The sequence below is a fragment of the Xiphias gladius genome, chromosome 2, assembly GCF_016859285.1.
Source record: "Xiphias gladius isolate SHS-SW01 ecotype Sanya breed wild chromosome 2, ASM1685928v1, whole genome shotgun sequence".
NCBI classification, from domain to species: domain Eukaryota; kingdom Metazoa; phylum Chordata; class Actinopteri; order Istiophoriformes; family Xiphiidae; genus Xiphias; species Xiphias gladius.
In genome coordinates this window covers 13,384,434-13,403,217 of record NC_053401.1, presented here as the reverse complement: position 1 = coordinate 13,403,217, position 18,784 = coordinate 13,384,434, and the positions used below count along the sequence as shown (strand labels likewise).

The window sequence follows — 18,784 nt, the reverse complement described above, 5'->3', positions numbered from 1 at the left end:
ATACAGGCTCAAGACACTCTCACTCTCTGTTTTGTTTGACACCCAACTGCAGCTCATTCTCTCCTCTCATTTGTCTCCATCAGGACAAGGAAACCTGAGAGGAGGCGAGCCGACAGACCTGAAACCACCGCTGCAGCGACAGGGTGACAAGTGCAAGAGAGATTCGGGAAGTATTTGATTTGTAACAATTAAGGCATGAAAAAATAACATCTCAGTTTGTAAATACACAGTTAGACGCACAGTTCACTCTGCTCTACTCTCACATCCAATTGTATTTCCTGTAAATATAGAAAGTAAAAGAAAATAACAAAAAAATAAAATTAAAAGAGTGTTGATAACAAACTTGTGAATTTAATAAATGCAATGAACCCTACTTACCAAAAGCTAGCACTTTGAGTTTAGGTTAAGTCATTAAGAAAATTATTTTGAATATAGATTATCCAATAAGATTATGAAGGTTTTTTTTTTTTTTTTTAAAGGTCATAATTGGCTTTTACAATGATTGAAAGTTTGTCAAAATGTAATTGAAGTTCTACCAAAAAAATGTACCATAGCAATTTAAGTAAACCGTATCCCCTGACAAAAGTGTTTTGATAGAGAAGTATCTGTTGTTACGGCCATAGTGTTGAGATAAAGAGAGAAATAGGTGGCCTTGATTTAAAAAGAACATATATATAAATTAATTAATTACTTTTGAATTTTTTCTGTTACTTTAAGAATAAAATATCTACTTACAGTATATATAATACAGTAATACCAGTAAAACAGTCATAATATATGAGCAGGAAGTTCAGGTTGTGTATGTTAGACAAAATCAACTCAATTCAAAACACCACTTACTAACTTTTTCCAACTTTTTGGCGAACATATTTCATTTTTCAGTCCTCAGAAAACAGTAGGTGTCAGTATTGTTTTATTACATTAAACAGTGTTAGAATTTTACACACATCATATATATTAAGCCATTTATAAACGCACACTTTGCAGTTCATCTGCAGTTTTGTTTCCTGTGTCTTTTACTGGGTTCCTGAAGGCTGTTTGTCGCATTGAGCTTCTGTTCCCAACAGGTGGACAATTGACCGATGACACAAGTGACGCCTGCGGGAGATAAACTGTCCTTTGGGGTGAGGTAGTAGGTTGTATAGTTTTAGGGTCATTCCCAAGCTGTCAGATGACTATACAACTTACTGTCTTTCCTGAAGCGACTGTGCTGGCATCGTGATCGTCATTATCAAAAAGGAAAATACTACTTCACTGCAAATGTTTGTTTTTCCCCTTTAAATTTGGATTGGTCTCTCACTCAAACAATGCACTCTATAGAATAATAGAGACTTTCCTCCTTTCATAAAGTGCATTGATCAAAAACCAAAATGGCCCTTTTCGATTTCCTTTATTAAAGTTAGACAGAAAGGAGGTAATATTGAGGAGCAGGTACTAAGTAGAAAGCAATGTTAGAAATTATTTTAAATTTTTCAGACAAGTCAGATGTTGATTTTAAGAAATTAATGCTACGACAAGTTTTGGGAAAAATTTTCCTTACATCAACAGCAAGAAGGCTATCCATTTTAATTACCTGACGTATTTCTGAAATATAGGCACTTTTTGGAATTTTAAGCAGAACTTTTAAGCTTCATTGGCTACTAAATTGTAAAAATTTAGGGGTCTCTTACTTCAGTTGGGCTTATTAAAGTTTAAAATACTTTAACAACATGCTTCCATCAGCTAATACTTGAATACTGGTTTTTCATGTTCAGAAATTTTAACTCTTAATGTTATCATTACAAACCTCGCTGTGTCCCCTGTAAAAACAACACAGGGGCTCTGTCTTTATTTACACAGTGATCACATGTGACCTCTTCACAAACCTTCACATCCCGGTCCCCCTCCTACCCACCTGGGTGACTTATGGTGTTCGTACAGGGTGAGGTAGTAGGTTGTGTGGTTTCAGGGTTGTGATTTTACCCCATCAGGAGCTAACTATACAACCTACTGCCTTCCCTGGAGGGCAGCAATACATCACAGGAGCACACACCCTTGTTACCTTTCTGCTTAGGAAAAAACAAACATCTCATGACTCTCGTTTACTAAGCTCAACAAAGGACTGGATTTTGATTTGGAAGGTTTCATTGAATCGGTGAGTGATGCTGATCACAATATGTGTTTGATAGCAGCATTAATATCACTCGAAAAATTTTTAAATGGTACAAAATAATGAGGAAAATGTTGTTGGCTTTAAAACTTTTATTTAAGCATCATTCACGTTTAACTTGTGTTTACTTACTCATCAATAAAGACTGGATAAGAAATAACTGCAGAACAACCAATGATTGGAGTCTTATCTTTTCAGTGTTCAGAAGTACAGAGGTGCAAGAGTCAAGTCTTAGTTGTTAGAATATTTTCTTAAAAGGGTTGCCTTATTCTGTAATCCTTTTAAGGAGCTCATTGTATGTTGAAATACTAATCGTAAAAGCCTCTGTGGCTTAGGAGCATGTAGACATGTATCCATCTGTCTGTTTCTAGAAGAATGCTCCGAAGTGTGTGCATCATATGTCTTTGTACTTTAAAACAAAGGCAGTTATTTGGGATTTTCAATGTAAGATATTAATGCCTTGGATCAAAGGAAAAGAAAATTCTAGAAAACAACTTGAAGGTAGAAAATTCAAAGTAAACAACCAGAAAAGAGTCATACTGTTTTATTTGGTCTAAACAGTGTCGGACAGATTTTCAGTACAGAAACTCCACTTCAGAATGTAGTTATAGGTTTTGAGTTTTCAAGTTTGATCCCACATTTCTCCAAAGCTGATAACTGCTACTTAATTGAGCAGAAAGCTGTCTCTAATTCAGAAAACATGAGTGTGTGTGTTTCTCTCACAGATGGAACAGGAAGCTAGGTCCTGAGGTCATCAGCAAAAGAAAAATCATAAATTATCAACCTCCCACTGGTCTGTGTGAGAAAACACTGAGCACCTTCGGAAGTATTTTGGTATCTAGCTGTACTGTGGAAGTCAACAGGAAAAGATAATGGCCAAAATACCCAAGAAAGTCCCTCACCTTAGGATAGAGACACATCGAAAGATTGTTATGCATCCATACGCTGTAGATGGCGCCACATAGTACATGTTGTGTTGATTGGTGCTTTACTTGGACAAACTAAAGTGCACATCGCAGGCAACAAGACATGGTTAGAATTTTGCTTTAGGTGAGGTTCAGTTTGATCTTTTATCTTCAAAATGTAGAGAAATCAATAAAAGAAATATTTCTTTTTCAACTGGTGGTTCAATCTTTTTTTGAGAGCAGGTGTCATTTTTTGGACCAAAACACACCAAGTGTACAGTGTTTTAGGACCACATTCTAAGGTAAATGCCATTATACCTTAATCATCTGAGTAAATCCGTAATGACGAAAAAGTGTGAGGCGAAGAGAAAGGGTCAGAGAGGGATTTTTAAAAATGTGGATAAAGGAAGAACTGGCTGCAAGTAAATATCTGGAAGAAGCCCATGAAAACTTGTACCTCAGTGTATGCTCTATTAGGTAAGGTGGCATTTACTATAGGCAGTTATGTTAAGCAGAGCACGAAAGCCCTCTTACAGTCATTCTTGAATGCATCAACAAGTTCACTGTGCCACCAAAATGGCATATTCCCTTTATCATCGCTGGAGACAGTCAAATTTCTAACAGACTGTGTCAGTATGATGGAAGAGACTACATTTTTCTTTCTTCATGTCGATTCTTATTGAGATTTACATACTGCAACCCAGCAGTAAAGTCAAATATCATCTACAGCCAAGTGAACAAACACATGTCACACAAACAGCTCTTTCAGCAGTCTATTCACAGGTTTCTCACTGTCAGTGTTCACCTTCCTGGTATGTCTGGTATGCCTTCTCTAAGAGGTCAAAACAGGACTTAGAGGAAGCCTGGACAACACTTTGCCTCAACCAGCTGACACCTTAGATTGCTGTTGGTAGAATACAGTGGCCTACATTTCAGTTATACGCGAGTATTTAAAAATTGCCGCTCTTGTTTGGCTCTCCCATATAACAAATCTGACAGACTGATACAGCATATATATTTTAATTACAAACGCAAGCTTATGTTACGTGATTATATCGTGTGTGTGTGTGTATAATACATAAAATATATAAAACAAAAACACTAACGCGACATTCAGTACATGTAGTGGCGGAGGAAGTATTGAGTAAAGTAGCAATACTGTCACTTAAGTAAAGGTATGAAGTATTATTGGCAAAATGAACTCATAATTCAGAAAAATGGCTCCTGTGAGTGCCATACTATGATCTATTTATTAGATTATTATCCCAGATGCATTCTTTTGCAAGTAGTATTTTACTGTTGTAGCTGGTGGAGGTGGAGCTAGTTTTAACTGTTGATATACTGTTGTGTAGTTTAATCTATCGCAGTGAATCATATATTATCCGATCATCATATGTTTTGTAAGTAAAATCTTAATCTGTAATCTTAGCAGTTGATGTAGTGGGTTAAAAAATGTCGCGGCGCAATATTTCCCTCTGAAATTAATCGAAATAGTAAAAAGTAACAAATACAAGCGCTTCAAAATTATAGGTGCAGTACTTGAGCAAATGTACTTTGTTGCATTCCTCCACTGAAAGCAGAATATACATTGTGCACGATAGTTATTATTCATCAGACAGCCTATTGTTGATATTTCATTGTGAAAAACGGTCGTTTCATTGAGCATTAACGTAGTAAATAGACAATGATATGTGATGTCGTTGACGTCGATTTACCCCGTGATTTACAGTGGCTCCATTGAAAATGGCTTTGGAGACGATCAGCTGACATTTACTTAACAGCTGCTTGGAGACAGAGCCAATCGGTGTTGTGTTTTATTGACATCCCTGCCTCTGAGCGGAGGCAGATAAAGGAGATGAGATCACGTTACAAAGACATCCGCCCGTGAAGTCCCGTCCTGAGCCAAAAAAAAAAAAAACAGCGAGGCGGTCTGCTTCCAGATCCTCGCACGTCCATTGGTTAAAACCATAGGTGTATCAGGAGGTGTGTGCGCCATGTCCTCGTCCCTTCTCTACGTTATTTCCTGCAGAGAGCGAGCCGAGGTTTAACACCGCGGAGGGAGGCGACGCGTCAAGTTTGTAGAAGAGTAGATCGGTACCTGTGTGTGTGTGTTACCTAAACGGACAGGCGTCCATCTCTGTAACAGCTCCTGGAAATGCTCCGGACACTTGTCTCTGAGGTAATTAACAACCTTTATTTCAAAACTTGAAACTTCTGGATGATTTTCTCCCAGTTCCCTCTTGTCTGATGGAATTTAATAAACTTTTCTTGTTCAAAAGTACAAGCATAAGTGAACTTGGCTTTCTTAAAAGACCATTTACTGTCATATACTGCTGCTGATGATTTCTTGCTCATGTTGTGAATTCAGGCAATTGTTTTAAGCATCTTACTTTATATTACAAGTGAGCCCCACTTGAACTTTCTGACTCCTACCTGGTTTTGTAATAACACCACACCCGCCCACATAGTGTTAAGAAAAGCTCATTCTGATTAAAGGAGAATGTTTTCTTCCACTGTCAGGGTGTTTCCATGTCTTTGCCTGTGCAGCAGCAGTAAAAGAGGAAAGAGTGTCAGATAACTAAACTGCAGAGCTTGTTTTGATCGAAAAACGTGGAAGTTGGCTGTGGGAATTCCTCCACACCTTATTTTTGATCTGGTTGCAGAGAGATCGAGGGTCTTGAAAAGGTCACAGCAGCTGATCCTGATTCAGCAGATGGCACTGACGAATGGGAGACAGACCTATTCTCTACTCTTAGCTGACACTCTGCTTACTAGACAAGTCTTGGATCTTAAATGACAGGTGAAAACAAACTAAGAGGAGCACCTGTAGGTATGCATCTAACCAGAAGTTAAATGTTGTTTTGTTTTGGTTTTCTACTGATTCTGGATTTGATTTTACCCTCACTGTCATCTGTTAACAGACTTTTTTTGAGTGCAGTTGACGTCTCTCTGTGTTTCCTCTTTTCCTGTGACCTAAAGATAGAGCCCTCTGTCTTGGATTATAGTTCCTCTGGGACTTTAAACACAATGTCCTTTGAGGTGAGGTGGAAACATGGACTGGGCCTGGCTCATTTATGAACGAGGAAATTAAGTCTAATCAAGCCATTTAAGAGTTAGCTGTTGACCCATTTTAGATATATCAACACAGACCCAATAAGGGTAAATTATATGAATGAAATAGGCTCAAGTTACACAAAACAGTGAAAAAGTGAATCAATATATATATATATTATATAATATATATAACATAAGACCATGAAAAGCAGTAATTTGTCACAGTTGACAACCTGGAACCATGAAATATTGTGGCATTTCTGCTTAAAAAATTACTTAAACGAGTAGCAATAGTTGCTGTTAATTTTCGGTAAAAAAACTAATCCATCCTTACAGCTCTAGATTCGGTCATGCCAGAGTGCAGTTCTGGACACAACAAAATTCAGATCGATACTCTGAGATCATGGAAACCAGCTCTGAAAATGGTTAGGCTTGTGTTGTGATCACATCCAACATATTTTGGATACAAGTCAGCCACAGTACACATTCAGTGTAATGTAAAGAGGAATCAGAAAAGTTAAGCAGAGATGTAGACATATGATGCGCTATGAGGTTCATAACGGCTATTTTCTGCATTAGCGTAGGCCTACAGTGCTGCATTCTCAAAATATCACATTTTTGGGACAAGGGCTTAGACATGTTTGAAAGACATCCATGGCCACAGCTGCGGAGGAGAACATGGGTTAATTTTAGGCTGTGTCTAAAAGTTTGTGAACTTGATGAACTTAGGTTTAAATGGTGTTTATTATGTCAGAGAGAGCAACCCATTTACTCAATCTACCCTTTGATAGAGAAATCTTTGCAACTGCCAGGGGCATCAGTTTGTCAGAAGGCAGATGTTGTGCGTCAAAGCAACTCAACAGACCAGTTAGTCAGCAGCTGTCTCTACTGTTTGCACGGTCACACCATCTCCCTGTCCTTTGTCTGAAAAAACCTTCAGTAAACAAGAACAGAGAGAAGGGCCGTACTGTACACATTCTATATGGTGCGGAGCACAATACACTACAGCTGTGAGCATACATGCATGTACACACACTCACATATTTCCCCTTTACACAACTTTGGCGTACTGTCAGGACCTGTCCCCTGACATGCTGCAACACAAAGACTAGATAAACAAGCATGCTTTGATCAATCACGTCCCCACTGTCTGCTCTCAAGAGTTGACACAGTGCAGGTTTTCTACCCAGACTGACAAAGACAGCACTTTACCTAATTATCATGTTCAACCATTATCTCAAACCACATTTTAAGTAAAAAGGACTCTCAGAAATTAAAGTTAAATGATCGATTAACTTTGTTATGTTATAACACAGGTAAAATTATATGGAGGTTACGGACAGTTGGATCGAGAGAATTCCCATCTTTTATAAAGGCAGATTTCTGTTTCCCTGCCTTTTATACTGCATCTTCTTGTTCACGAACACACCGTTACTTATGTATAGAAGCTTCACAGCCCAAATACATTTTGTAAAGTTGTAATCTGCCAAGCAAATCAGTCTATAGTCCACAGAAGAACAACAGTAGCATCTGCCACTATGAATTACTCTAAATTGGAGAGAGTGTTACAGAACATGAGCACTGGACATAGTACTGTGATGTTGTGCGATGGCTAAAACAGATGTCCTTTACCCCACTGTTAGTAGGGAGCTGGGAGCTCCACCAAAACCCCCTCCCTCACATACTTTAAGCCGCAACCAAACCAAACACCTTCGTATTATGAATTTAATGCCCTTACCTCTGGCATTAATATACTTACCTATCCTGTCCTCACTGCAGAACAGATCGGCAGTGAACTGGCTTTGTTCTTTCATGACATTTTTGGGTTTGTTCATGTTTTATCTGAAACATGATAAGCCTACTATCAGATTCATTTGTAAAATAGCACGCCCTTTGTTGCGTCTGTAAAATGTAATATTTAATACATTAATAGTATACTAATATATCGGTGATTTGCAGCCTTATTTCCTGTCTGCCAGGCCCAGATTCCTTTCCTCTGTTAATTTACAGCCCCTGTTTTCCTTGTCAATATTAAAGTAGGCAATATGGCTAAAATCCTCTAGCAAGGTATATTTAGTTATATATCGCAATAATGGGTTATACATTATATACACTTAGTTGGCAGTTTATTAGGTACAGATATATATATATAAATCAGTGTTGCCCACAATGATCTAATATAGCCAGTGATATTAATGAGATTGCTACCTCAGTATAAATAAATGGTAAAGCAAAATCTCTGACAGTTGTCAGATTTATATTGTCTCAGTATATATCATCATATTGCCTAATCCTAATCCATACTAAAATTTCGATGCTGGAAATTTCAGATTTATCTACCCTGGAGACCATTTTCAAAAAGCCCAGTTTTCAGATGTAAAAAACGCAGGCTTAATGTGAACGGAGAGCCAAAGTGGAGACAAAAAGTTGCTTTTTTATCCAGCTAAGTGTGTCTTCTCTCCCCTGACATGAGCTAACCAACCTTTAGCCAGAACTCTGGATTACTGGAGAAATTTAAGGACAAATGTTGGTTTGGAAAAGGTGAAGACATTGTGGGTTTTCGTAGTAATACAAACCAAAAAAATTCCCCTACAAGTTTGTCCCCAAGCAGAAAACTTACCAGGGTTGTTCACGGAGTTTGGTACTTTGAAACGTATTCGATCTAATGGCTGCTTCAGGATTTTTAGTCTCACTATCACTCATTGTCCTCATCCTTTTTCTCTCGCTCTCCTCCTATTCCAGTCTGGTGAGTGAGGGGTTTTTCCTCCCAGGTTTGGCTTGATCTCCACCATGGCAGGGGATCTCTACAGCCCCCCATCCCCACTGGGAGATTCCCTTCTGGACAGTCCCCTGTGTGGAGACCTGATAGAGGACCTCTGTGACATCTCCCAGTCCATAGGAGACAACACGCTGGGATTTGATTTCCCAGAGTACCAGAGCCCCTGTTCAGGGTCAGAGAGCTCCATTGCACTGGGTGAGTAGTCAGTTGGCCTCATGGTTGGAAAAAAGAAAAGGAAAAACCCAAACTCTTCATATTCACAACTAAATTAATATTTAGAGGCTCCACATTCCCGAGCAGCACTTGAAAAAAAAAAAAAAGACCCATGTCTTCTGTAATTTTAGGGAGACATATCAACCAAAATGCTTTAGGTCTGCAGGAGACACTTATCTAATATACTCGGGTCGACAAAGACAGCAGCCCGTTTGTCAGGACTCTTTAGTGTAGGTTGTGAAATAGAGTGGCTGTCCAGTTAAAAAGAAGGAGTCCTTCTTCAGTATTGATGTTTTGTCTTTGCATGAATGAGTGAATGAATATTTTGTTCAAGTACATAAATTTGTAAGAGTAGGAAAATATAGTTATTTGTATTGCTGCTTTTACTGTACGTTGTGTTAATTTATCTCCCTCATATTATTGTGTTTAATTTAAAGGAATAGCTCGACAATTCTGGAAATTAGCTTTCTTGCCGTGAGTTTGAGGAGAAGATTAGTATCACCCTCATGTCTGTCTTAAATATGAGGGCAGAGCCAGCAGCCAGTAAGCTTGGCTTAGCGTAAAGACTGGAAAAAGGAAGAAACCTGGCCTTGCCTATCCTCTAAAGTGGCTCTCTAATTAACACATTATATCTTGTTTGTTAAATCCATGTAAGATAAAAGGTTAGCTCAGCAACTGTGAATAATTTTTTTTAAGAATACGTGTAAAATTTTCCAATAATTGGATGTTTGCAACAGATCTTTGCTCAGAGGGTAGCCCAGTGAAATCTCACTGTTGTTTCTTTTCTTCTATGTTGTCTGCCATAGACACCTTGACTCCAGCCTCCAGTCCATCGTCGGGAGTGTGTGGAGCTGCACCAGGCCCCAAGGAGAGCCTCAACCTGGAGTGCCGGGTGTGCCTAGACAAGGCTTCAGGCTTCCACTACGGGGTGCATGCATGTGAGGGCTGCAAGGTGAGCGATGTGGGACTAAAGCATGCATAGTGCAGCCAGCTAGAGGTCATTTTGTATGCATGCAGTGACATACTGTACATATCAAAGGGAGAAAGGACATGAAAACTATACAAAGATATAAATATAAAGATAAGATAGATTCAGTCCCATTAAAGTGATTATCACTTGTGTTAAAAAGACATGTTAGTTTTGGTGCTCCTACATGTAGCTGTGCAACTGTATCAGAGGCGGAAAATACAACACACACACATGCATATAGATGTCTACACTCACTCACACTTTGGTGTGCAGGGGCACCTGACCTAGAGGCCAGTGGAAAGTTTCTGAGGCTCGCGGTCAGGTCATGTGAGGTGGGGGGCATGATGGCCTTGGATGACTTGTCCCCTCTCCCCTGCTTGGCACAGAGCCCAACTGAGTGACGTTAATACACACACACACACACACACACCTGCACACACACACACAAACACACACAGTCCATACATGGAACTGCTGATGGGACAGAGCACTGCTGTGCTTACCTTAAATTACCTTCTTATAGAATCACTTTTTGATTTAATGATAAAAGACATTTTTTTAAATATATTTTTAAAAGGTTTTCATCTCAATGGAAGTTAAGCTTTCAGGCGTAAATGAATTTAGCTCTCTACAAATGCTGAAATACCTGAGATTTTAGAGATTCTTGAGATTTTAAGGAGTACAAAAATGTCATAAGACTGTAACACTGAGAACATTTTCTAACTGAGACCACTGGGCTCAGTGATCTGTTCTCTGTGTGTGTGTGTGTGTGTGTGTGTGGCAGTGCACGCATTAAGATCATCACTGCACTGTTTGGATAGTCATGTGTGTTTGTTTGCTATTTTTGCATGACTTTCTAGCTTATGACCTTGCATGCTTTAAAGCCCCCCCCCCCCCATCAGCCACAAGTCCACCTTGAAATACTGTTTTACGCAACAACAATTTCTTAATGATCAGAAATCCAGAGTGTTTTCTGGTCTCTTTGAAGTGAGACAGAGTTGTTTCAGTTGCTACTGGTGTTCTCCTCTTTGTGTTGCCTGCATAATCACTCATTCTCCCCAGCTGGAGAGACTTTTTCACTCCACTGGACTGGCACTGTGCCTTCAATTTCACTGGAATCTATAGGAGACAAGAGAGATGGGCGCAGGCAGGAAGCTAACCTTTCACAATTTTCATTTCTCAGTCCAAAATGTGCAGAATGTCCTGTCCGTTGTACAATGCACATCTGTGTGTTCTTGAGGACAAAACTGAGCAGCTCCCTGCAGGTCTTTGGTTCATGGCCCAGATCTCATTCATAGAATCATCACAAATAATGTTCATCTTGCCGTCCCAGCGGCTGCCTGACTTGGCACACAACCTGTCATTGTGTCAGACTGGTGCTATTTTAAAGTAGGAACATGATGACACTGAACTGTTGATGCCGCACACGTGAGAGACGCATTTTGACAGCACTCTGTTCCTAAATTCTCTGACTGATGATATTGCGCCATCTTGGAAAAATCTGGCTTGTGATATGCAGCAGTCACAATTCATGGTTTCCATGCTGGACAGGCTCTGCGTATCACTTTCAACACCTCGCTTTAAAGAGAGGACTGCTCAGTAGGGGGAATGTGAATGGAATGTGCTGTGATTCTATGGTGTGAGGGCTTAAGTCTCTGCTGTTGATGATGGTATGAAATATGACTTGGACATTTAGAGCAGCAGGATAGTCAAAAAAAGCCTTTAATTATGGAAAGCTAAATCACAAAGGTAAATGTACCGGCTCAGTAGTTTGAATAGGTTAGCCACACAGATGCCTAAATCTAAACTCTTTTTTCAGTTTCACTAAAAGACATTTGCCCTTAAGGAAACATTGCAAGATACATTTCTCTTCTTAAATCTTTAGTTTTGTTACTCACCTGTCACAGCTATATATCACAGCAAAGACCTGGCCTCCGGTCATGTCTGTACACCCATGCACAGACAGGCAAAGACATGCACACTGTAAACACACATCTGTTTTTTTCCTCCTAGTGCAACTATTTTGTTTTATAATGTAATTTTGATAACTATCATACAGCACTAAACTATATGCCTGGAGCTTCACACCTCCCCCTTCAATATTATCATGAAGATTACACCCACAAAACTCCCCACAAAACTAGATATTTTAAAATTAAAACAACACAAAAAGTGAAGCGTGACACATAATAACCCTTAATGACAATGTGTAGTAACTGCTCTTCAAAATGATGGCTGATGTATTGTGTGACCATGTGACTCCAGATAGACACCCAGAAAATCCATATTCCTTTCATGGCATTGAGGGTTGAGGACTATCCCAACTAAAATATCAGTGATGCACAAAGGTGTGTATGAGTGTACGTCAAAGGATCATATGTTTTTGGCACCTGTATGACATCTGGTAGCGTGTGTTGGCCTGCTGCCTTTTATCTCAGTGTGTGTTGGAGGCATGCAGGATGTCTTGTCCAATCAGGGTTCTTCTTCAGAAAGGTCAGGGTTTATACTGGGTCTGTACTGTCCACCTTGAAGCGTATCTCCCAATAAATAGAGATGTAATCCAACTATATAGTCTAATCAAAATATAATATAACACTGGTTCTACTAGGACTTAAAATGTACAGAAGTCATGTACAGTATTACAAGGTTCTGCAGATATGCAGTGGCATGAAAGAGTCTGGGCGCACCTGGTCAAGATTTCTGTTACTGTGAACAGTTAAGTGACTAACGGCATAATGGTAAAGATGAAACATTATTTTCAACATATTAAGAAAGATTAGTGTATTATTTTTGATTTGTACAAGTTTAGAATGAAAAAAACAAAAGGAGAACCACACAAAAGTTTGGGCACCCCAAGAGATTTGAGCTCTCAGATAACTGTTACCAAGGTCTCAGACCTTAATTAGCTTGTAAGGGCTATGGCATGTTCACAGTCATCATAAGGAAAGGCCAAATGATGCAGATTTCAAATCTTTATGAATACTCTGAAGCCCTAAACTTTGTCCCAACAATCAGCAGCCACGGGCTCCTCTAAGAAGCTGCCTAGCACTCTGAAAAGTCAGTTAACAGGAAACGTGGAGGTCAAGTTGAAGTCTGGAAGACAAAGAAGACAAAGAAAACTTTCCAAGAGTTCTGCTGGTAGGATTCCTAGAGAGGCAAATCCAAACCCCCCTTTGACTGCAGAAAACCTTCTGGAAGATTTAGCAGACTTTGGATTGGTGTCAAACTGCTCTGCTGTACAGCGACACCTGCACAAATATCACCTTCAGAGTGATCAGAAAAAAACCTTTCCTGCATCCTCACCACAAACTTCAGCGTCAGAGGTTTGCAAAGGAACATCTAAATAAGCTTGATACATTTTGGAAACAAGTCCTTTGGCTGGATGAAGTTGAATAGAACTTTTTGGCCACAATGAGCAAAGGTATGTTTGGAGAAAAAAGGGTGCAGAATTTCATGAAAAGAGCACCTCTCCAACTGTTAAGCACAGTGGTGGATCGATCATGCTTAGGCCTTGTGTTGCAGCCAGTGGCATGGGGAACATTTCACTAGTAGAGGGAAGAATGGATTCAGTTAAATACCGGAGATTCTGGAAGCAAACATCACATCGTCTGTTAAAAAGCTGAAGATTAAATGAGGATGGCTTTTACAACAGGATAATGATCCTAAACACATCTCAAAATCCACAATGGATGACCTCAAGAGGTGTGAGCTGAAGGTTTTGCCACGGCCTTCACAGTCCCCCCGACCTAATCATCATCAAAAATCTGTAGATAGACCTCAAAAGAGAAGTGCATCCCAGACCCCTCAAGAATCTCACAGAACTAGAAGCCTTTTGCGAGGAAGAATGGGCGAAAATCCCTCAAACAAGAACTGAAAAATTCCTAGCTGACTACAAAAAGTGTTTACAAGCTTGATACTTGCAAAATGGGGTGTTATTAAGTACTGACCATGCAGGGTGCTCAAACTTTTGTTTCAGGCCCTTTTCCATTTTTGTAATTTTGAAACTGTAAAATATGTAAGTAAAAAAGTAATCTTGCTTATAATATTAAATAAATGTTCCATCTTTAACATTAAGCCTTTTGGAGATCAGTTCATCTTTTACTCGCTCAACTATTCACAGTAACAGAAATTTTGACCAGAGGTGCCCAAACTTTTTCATGTCATTGTAAGTGTCTGACATATGGTGTATAATAATAATACATCATTAGATGTATAGCTTTACTGAGTGATGATGACCTTTGTAATCAGATTTCACAGATAGATACTGAATGTTCCCTCTTAAACCTCCTGTTGTCCTATGGATCAAAAAAGAAGTATTCATGAGTTCATTGCATAAAATTAAATTCCTGAACTTCCTGGTCTTTGGGTCACTGTTTACACAGCATTTATAAAATTATTTATAACAATCATAAAGCATAGTAAAGGACTTACACTTTGTAGTCTTAAAGACCAGGCATGTCTGTATGACAATTTTTCTTTTTGCTTAAGACATGGCTGAAGGTGATCAGGGAACTGAATCTAGTCGTGCTCCACCTGAGGTTGCAGATGGGGCAGGCAAAAAGTGGAGATGCCAATTCTGTCCTGCAAAGGACTGTAAAACAAACATAATATGAGAAATGCATCTGTACAGTAAGTTTTTGCAGACTTGGATACTGTGAAACATGTTTTAAGTAGGGGGGATGAACAGCTATATACTTGGAAGTTCAAGAAAACAATTAAAATGAACATATTTCCTAAATAATAATAATAATAATAACTAAACTTGAAAGCAGGTATAAGAGGATCCAGCACCCATGCAATTCAGTTTGTATCTATGCACTGTGAAGTCAGATAAAACAGTTCTTTTTCAGCCTGAGTGGCAGGTAGTTTCTTCATGCAAAATTGATTTGTAAAATTCAGTCAAGAAGCTTCATAAGAGAGGTGTGGTGAGGATGGGTCATTTTTGACCTTGGATGCAAAAGGACTATACAGACTATAAAGACATCACTAGGGTTAAGTGATTTTCATATGGGCTTGAAGTACCAGCATGATGTTTTTGCAGGCTTTTTTTATGTACTGAATCATAATGTTTTCATGTGAAATCGTAGATCAGGTTGATGGCAACAGTAGGTGTTATTTTTGTATCAAACAGGGTTTCTTCAGAAGGACCATCAGGTTGAAGCTGGAGTACGATAAGTGTGAACGCAACTGCAAAATCCAAAAGAAGAATCGCAACAAGTGCCAGTACTGCCGATTCCACAAGTGCCTCTCTGTGGGAATGTCCCACAATGGTAAGGCATGAAACCTCCAAATTAGTTTGAAGCTAAACTACGTAACTTTTACTGAGTGATTCAACTTTTAATTAATTTGTGAGAGAGTAAAAGATATTTTACCTTTTAAAAACAGTCTTTCCTTAAAGTGTATATCAGCTATCGCTGTGATCATAAGAATTATTGTTATCATAATGTCCATTGAACCCATTATATAGCAATGAACAAACTTGCAAGTAAGCATTGTGAAAGCAGTTACATAAAACTCTGCTCATAATGTCCTCAGTTCTTTACAACAACAGCAGGACATGTCCCTCTGTGATTTGGCTCCAGTTCAATGCGCTTTACATTGACTGGGTTTTTATAGAACAATGTCCTGCCGGAGCCAGCTCGACATTGGGAAAACACAGGCCCATATACAGGTAGCTCCACATCTGGGCTCTCATCTGTGCTGACTGTCAGAGGGTCATTGGGTTTGTTACGATGGCCTCCCACTGCAGGCAGAACAGTGTCAGAAACCAGAGAGGGAGGCTGCATGTTGTCCTCAGAAGAAGGGAAAGATAACAGAGAACACCGGATCTGTTGTGGGCCAACGTTTGTGGGTCTGCACACATGCATGTTAGCTGCAGGAGGATATGACTGATGTCTCTGTATGTATTTTCATTGTAAAATAAGGAAACTCTTCTATCTGTTGCTAATGATGAATGTTTCTTTGCACCAGCCATCCGGTTTGGTCGGATGCCCCAGGCAGAGAAGCTGAAGCTCAAGGCGGAAAGCAAGATGGTGGAGAAAGAAGTGGAAAGCCCCATGCTGGCCGACCAGGTGATTTTGGTCAGGCAGATCCACGAAGCTTACATGAAGAACTTCAACATGAACAAGGCGAGAGCACGGCTCATACTCACCGGAAAGACCAGCAAACCGGTAGAGGAAAAAATAAAGCCCAGGACAAAAGTTTGAGGATACTCTTTATTCTGCTTCCCTACTCTGTCCTCTGTGTCACCTACCAGCATCCTCTCCTCTGTCTTTACCAGCAGCCTTTCATCATTCACGACATGGAGTCGTTCCAGCTGGCAGAGAAGACGTTAGCAGCCCATATGGTAAACAGTGACTATCCTGAGCCCAAGGGCGACCTTCAGTCTGGGGATGTGGTTCCAGGTGTGGGGTGTGGGGAGCTCCAGCAAAGGGAGGCCGAAGCTAGGCTCTTCCATTGCTGCCAGAGCACCTCGGTGGAGACGGTGACGGAGCTGACGGAGTTCGCCAAGGCGGTGCCGGGCTTCCAGAGCCTGGATCTGAATGATCAGGTGAGTTTAGGGAGCTGCATCTGTCACTTATCTTCATGTCCTTTCATGTGAGAAGGTACAGAAAGTATGCTTTTTTAAATTCGTAATGGGATTAAGTCTTGATTTCCTCCTTTTTTTTGGTCTCATATTAAGGTGACTCTATTAAAGTACGGGGTTTACGAAGCCCTCTTCACCCTCCTGGCTTCCTGCATGAATAAAGATGGCCTCTTGGTGGCCCGTGGTGGAGGCTTCATCACACGTGAATTCCTCAAAAGCCTCCGGCGTCCATTTAGCGACATGATGGAGCCCAAGTTCCAGTTTGCCACACGCTTCAACTCTTTGGAGCTGGATGACAGTGACCTGGCCCTTTTTGTGGCTACCATTATATGCTGTGGAGGTATCTGTCACTGTGTGGAAGAATAACAGATTATAGGAATGAAATGATTTGCAAGTGCACAAAGCGTGAATCCTCTTCCATCTTTACTGTCTTTGTCCCTCTCAGACCGTCCTGGCCTGGTGGATGTAGCTCTAGTTGAGCAGCTGCAGGAAGGCATTGTTCAGGCACTACAGCTCCACCTGCTGGCCAACCACCCTGACGACACCTTCCTCTTTCCCAGACTTCTGCAGAAACTGGCCGACCTTCGGGAACTGGTCACCGAGCATGCTCAGTTGGTGCAGGAAATCAAGACAACAGAGGACACGTCACTGCACCCTCTCCTGCAAGAGATATATAGGGACATGTACTGAGAGGTTAGCAAATGGTCATGAACAGGGACATGTATTAAAATGTTTATGTAAGCCAGGTATACCCAAAACTTGGTGTACATACAGTATACAACAGTAATTGATACTATCATGCCTATCAGTGTACTGTAAGTAACTTATTGTGCTGCTTCTATAGATTCACACTGCTGTGACCATGAAATGAGACAAATGAAACATCATAGAAGGGTAGAGATACATTTTTTAAGTGCATCGATTTAAACTAAAACCACCCATTTGCCACGGATTGGGTCCCGGAGACCAGCTTTTGCCCTCCGGACAGAAGTAATGAACAAAAGCTCAATAGGGAGTTCGCTATGCAAATATGCATGGGAGAACAAATATTAAAGATACCCGGACATGACTGCCACAGTCATGCATGCGCTGAAGCTAAATACTAGTTGTGCCTGTGAACAATAAGGTGAATATTTTGTAACATTTTAAATCTTTGATACAACTATGGTGTTGGTGGTGCTAAAGGGGATAAAATTCGTATTCCTAATATCTTGGATCATTTCGTTGATATGTTTAAAGGTCATTTTAATGTGGTTAATATAAACGTCATGTCCTTTTAATGTGTACTAGTGCCTTATTGATATCAGCCAAATTTCCCTTGAGAGATTAGTGGTTGAAGAAAACACCAACAGAAAATTTCACCGAGTGCTATTTTTTTCACCAGCATATTTCCTCCCTTATACATCCACCACATAACAAATACAGAATGGACTCCTTTTTCTAGAACCATGGATCAATATAAGTATAAGTATTTAATGTTGCACCAGGGAATGTTCTCACATAGTATTAAATCAACCATCATTTGAAAATGTTTAATTTTATAAGTTATGTATTTATTTGATCCCTTCCTACTGCTAAGCCAATACAACATGATATTTCACTTTAAACCTGTTTTTCAGATCAGTATTACCATGTATAAAATCGCTTGCACAAATTCTGCAATTAGGACACTTTTTTTTTTTTCAAGAAAAAAATCTGTGTTGGCCAGTATTGAGTATTTTGACCACAAACACTATCTATCTGTTTTATTTTGTAAATATGACAAGAATGTGATCACAGGGAAAGCGATGTATGTCTGCACACAGTAACACAGATTAGATGTCACCTCCCAGTGTAGTACTAAAACATTGTTTCTTGTCATAATTAAACTGTTTATATTTTTTTATCATGCACAGTCCAGTGTACAATAAGAAGATGTATTTGCTGTTATAATAAAAGGAATTATGATGTGGGGTTGCCCCGAATAAACTACTATATTTTCAGACTTTGCCAGTTTTATTTTTAATGTCCCAACTTATTTACCTGCCTAATAAAGCCAATATTATCTGTTCATCTGATTCAGACCCCAGCTTTTAAATGAAGTAATTAATGGGCCTTTCTCACAGCGGACATTTGTGAATTGTTATAG

The 18,784-nt window shown here is 39.6% G+C and overlaps 2 protein-coding genes across 13 annotated transcripts in view; both read left to right on the top strand.

Annotated features, from left to right (window-relative positions):
• The window catches only part of LOC120798384, a 31,876-nt gene extending 30,112 nt beyond the window's left edge, over window positions 1-1,764 (top strand). For all 5 annotated transcript variants that reach the window (XM_040142656.1, XM_040142655.1, XM_040142657.1 and 2 more), the window contains one exon: window positions 84-1,764. In XM_040142656.1, the coding sequence (XP_039998590.1) occupies window positions 84-147 (64 nt within the window). In that variant the 3' untranslated portion in view covers window positions 148-1,764. The remainder of the gene's footprint in view (window positions 1-83) is intronic.
• pparaa (peroxisome proliferator-activated receptor alpha a) lies at window positions 1,761-18,638 on the top strand. 8 transcript variants are annotated; one of them, XM_040142633.1, is made up of 9 exons: window positions 1,761-5,233; window positions 5,718-5,884; window positions 8,851-9,082; window positions 9,907-10,052; window positions 15,202-15,340; window positions 16,041-16,141; window positions 16,351-16,620; window positions 16,753-16,996; window positions 17,102-18,638. In XM_040142633.1, the coding sequence occupies exons 3-9, from the start codon at window positions 8,899-8,901 to the stop codon at window positions 17,344-17,346; spliced, it is 1,329 nt and encodes a 442-aa protein (XP_039998567.1). In that variant the 5' UTR covers window positions 1,761-5,233; window positions 5,718-5,884; window positions 8,851-8,898; the 3' UTR covers window positions 17,347-18,638. The 8 variants fall into 8 exon arrangements, with proteins under 8 accessions (XP_039998567.1, XP_039998560.1, XP_039998552.1 ...); XM_040142626.1 differs by having other exon boundaries at window positions 16,327-16,620; XM_040142618.1 differs by having other exon boundaries at window positions 16,041-16,198; window positions 16,354-16,620.
• The last annotated feature ends 146 nt before the right edge of the window (window positions 18,639-18,784 follow it).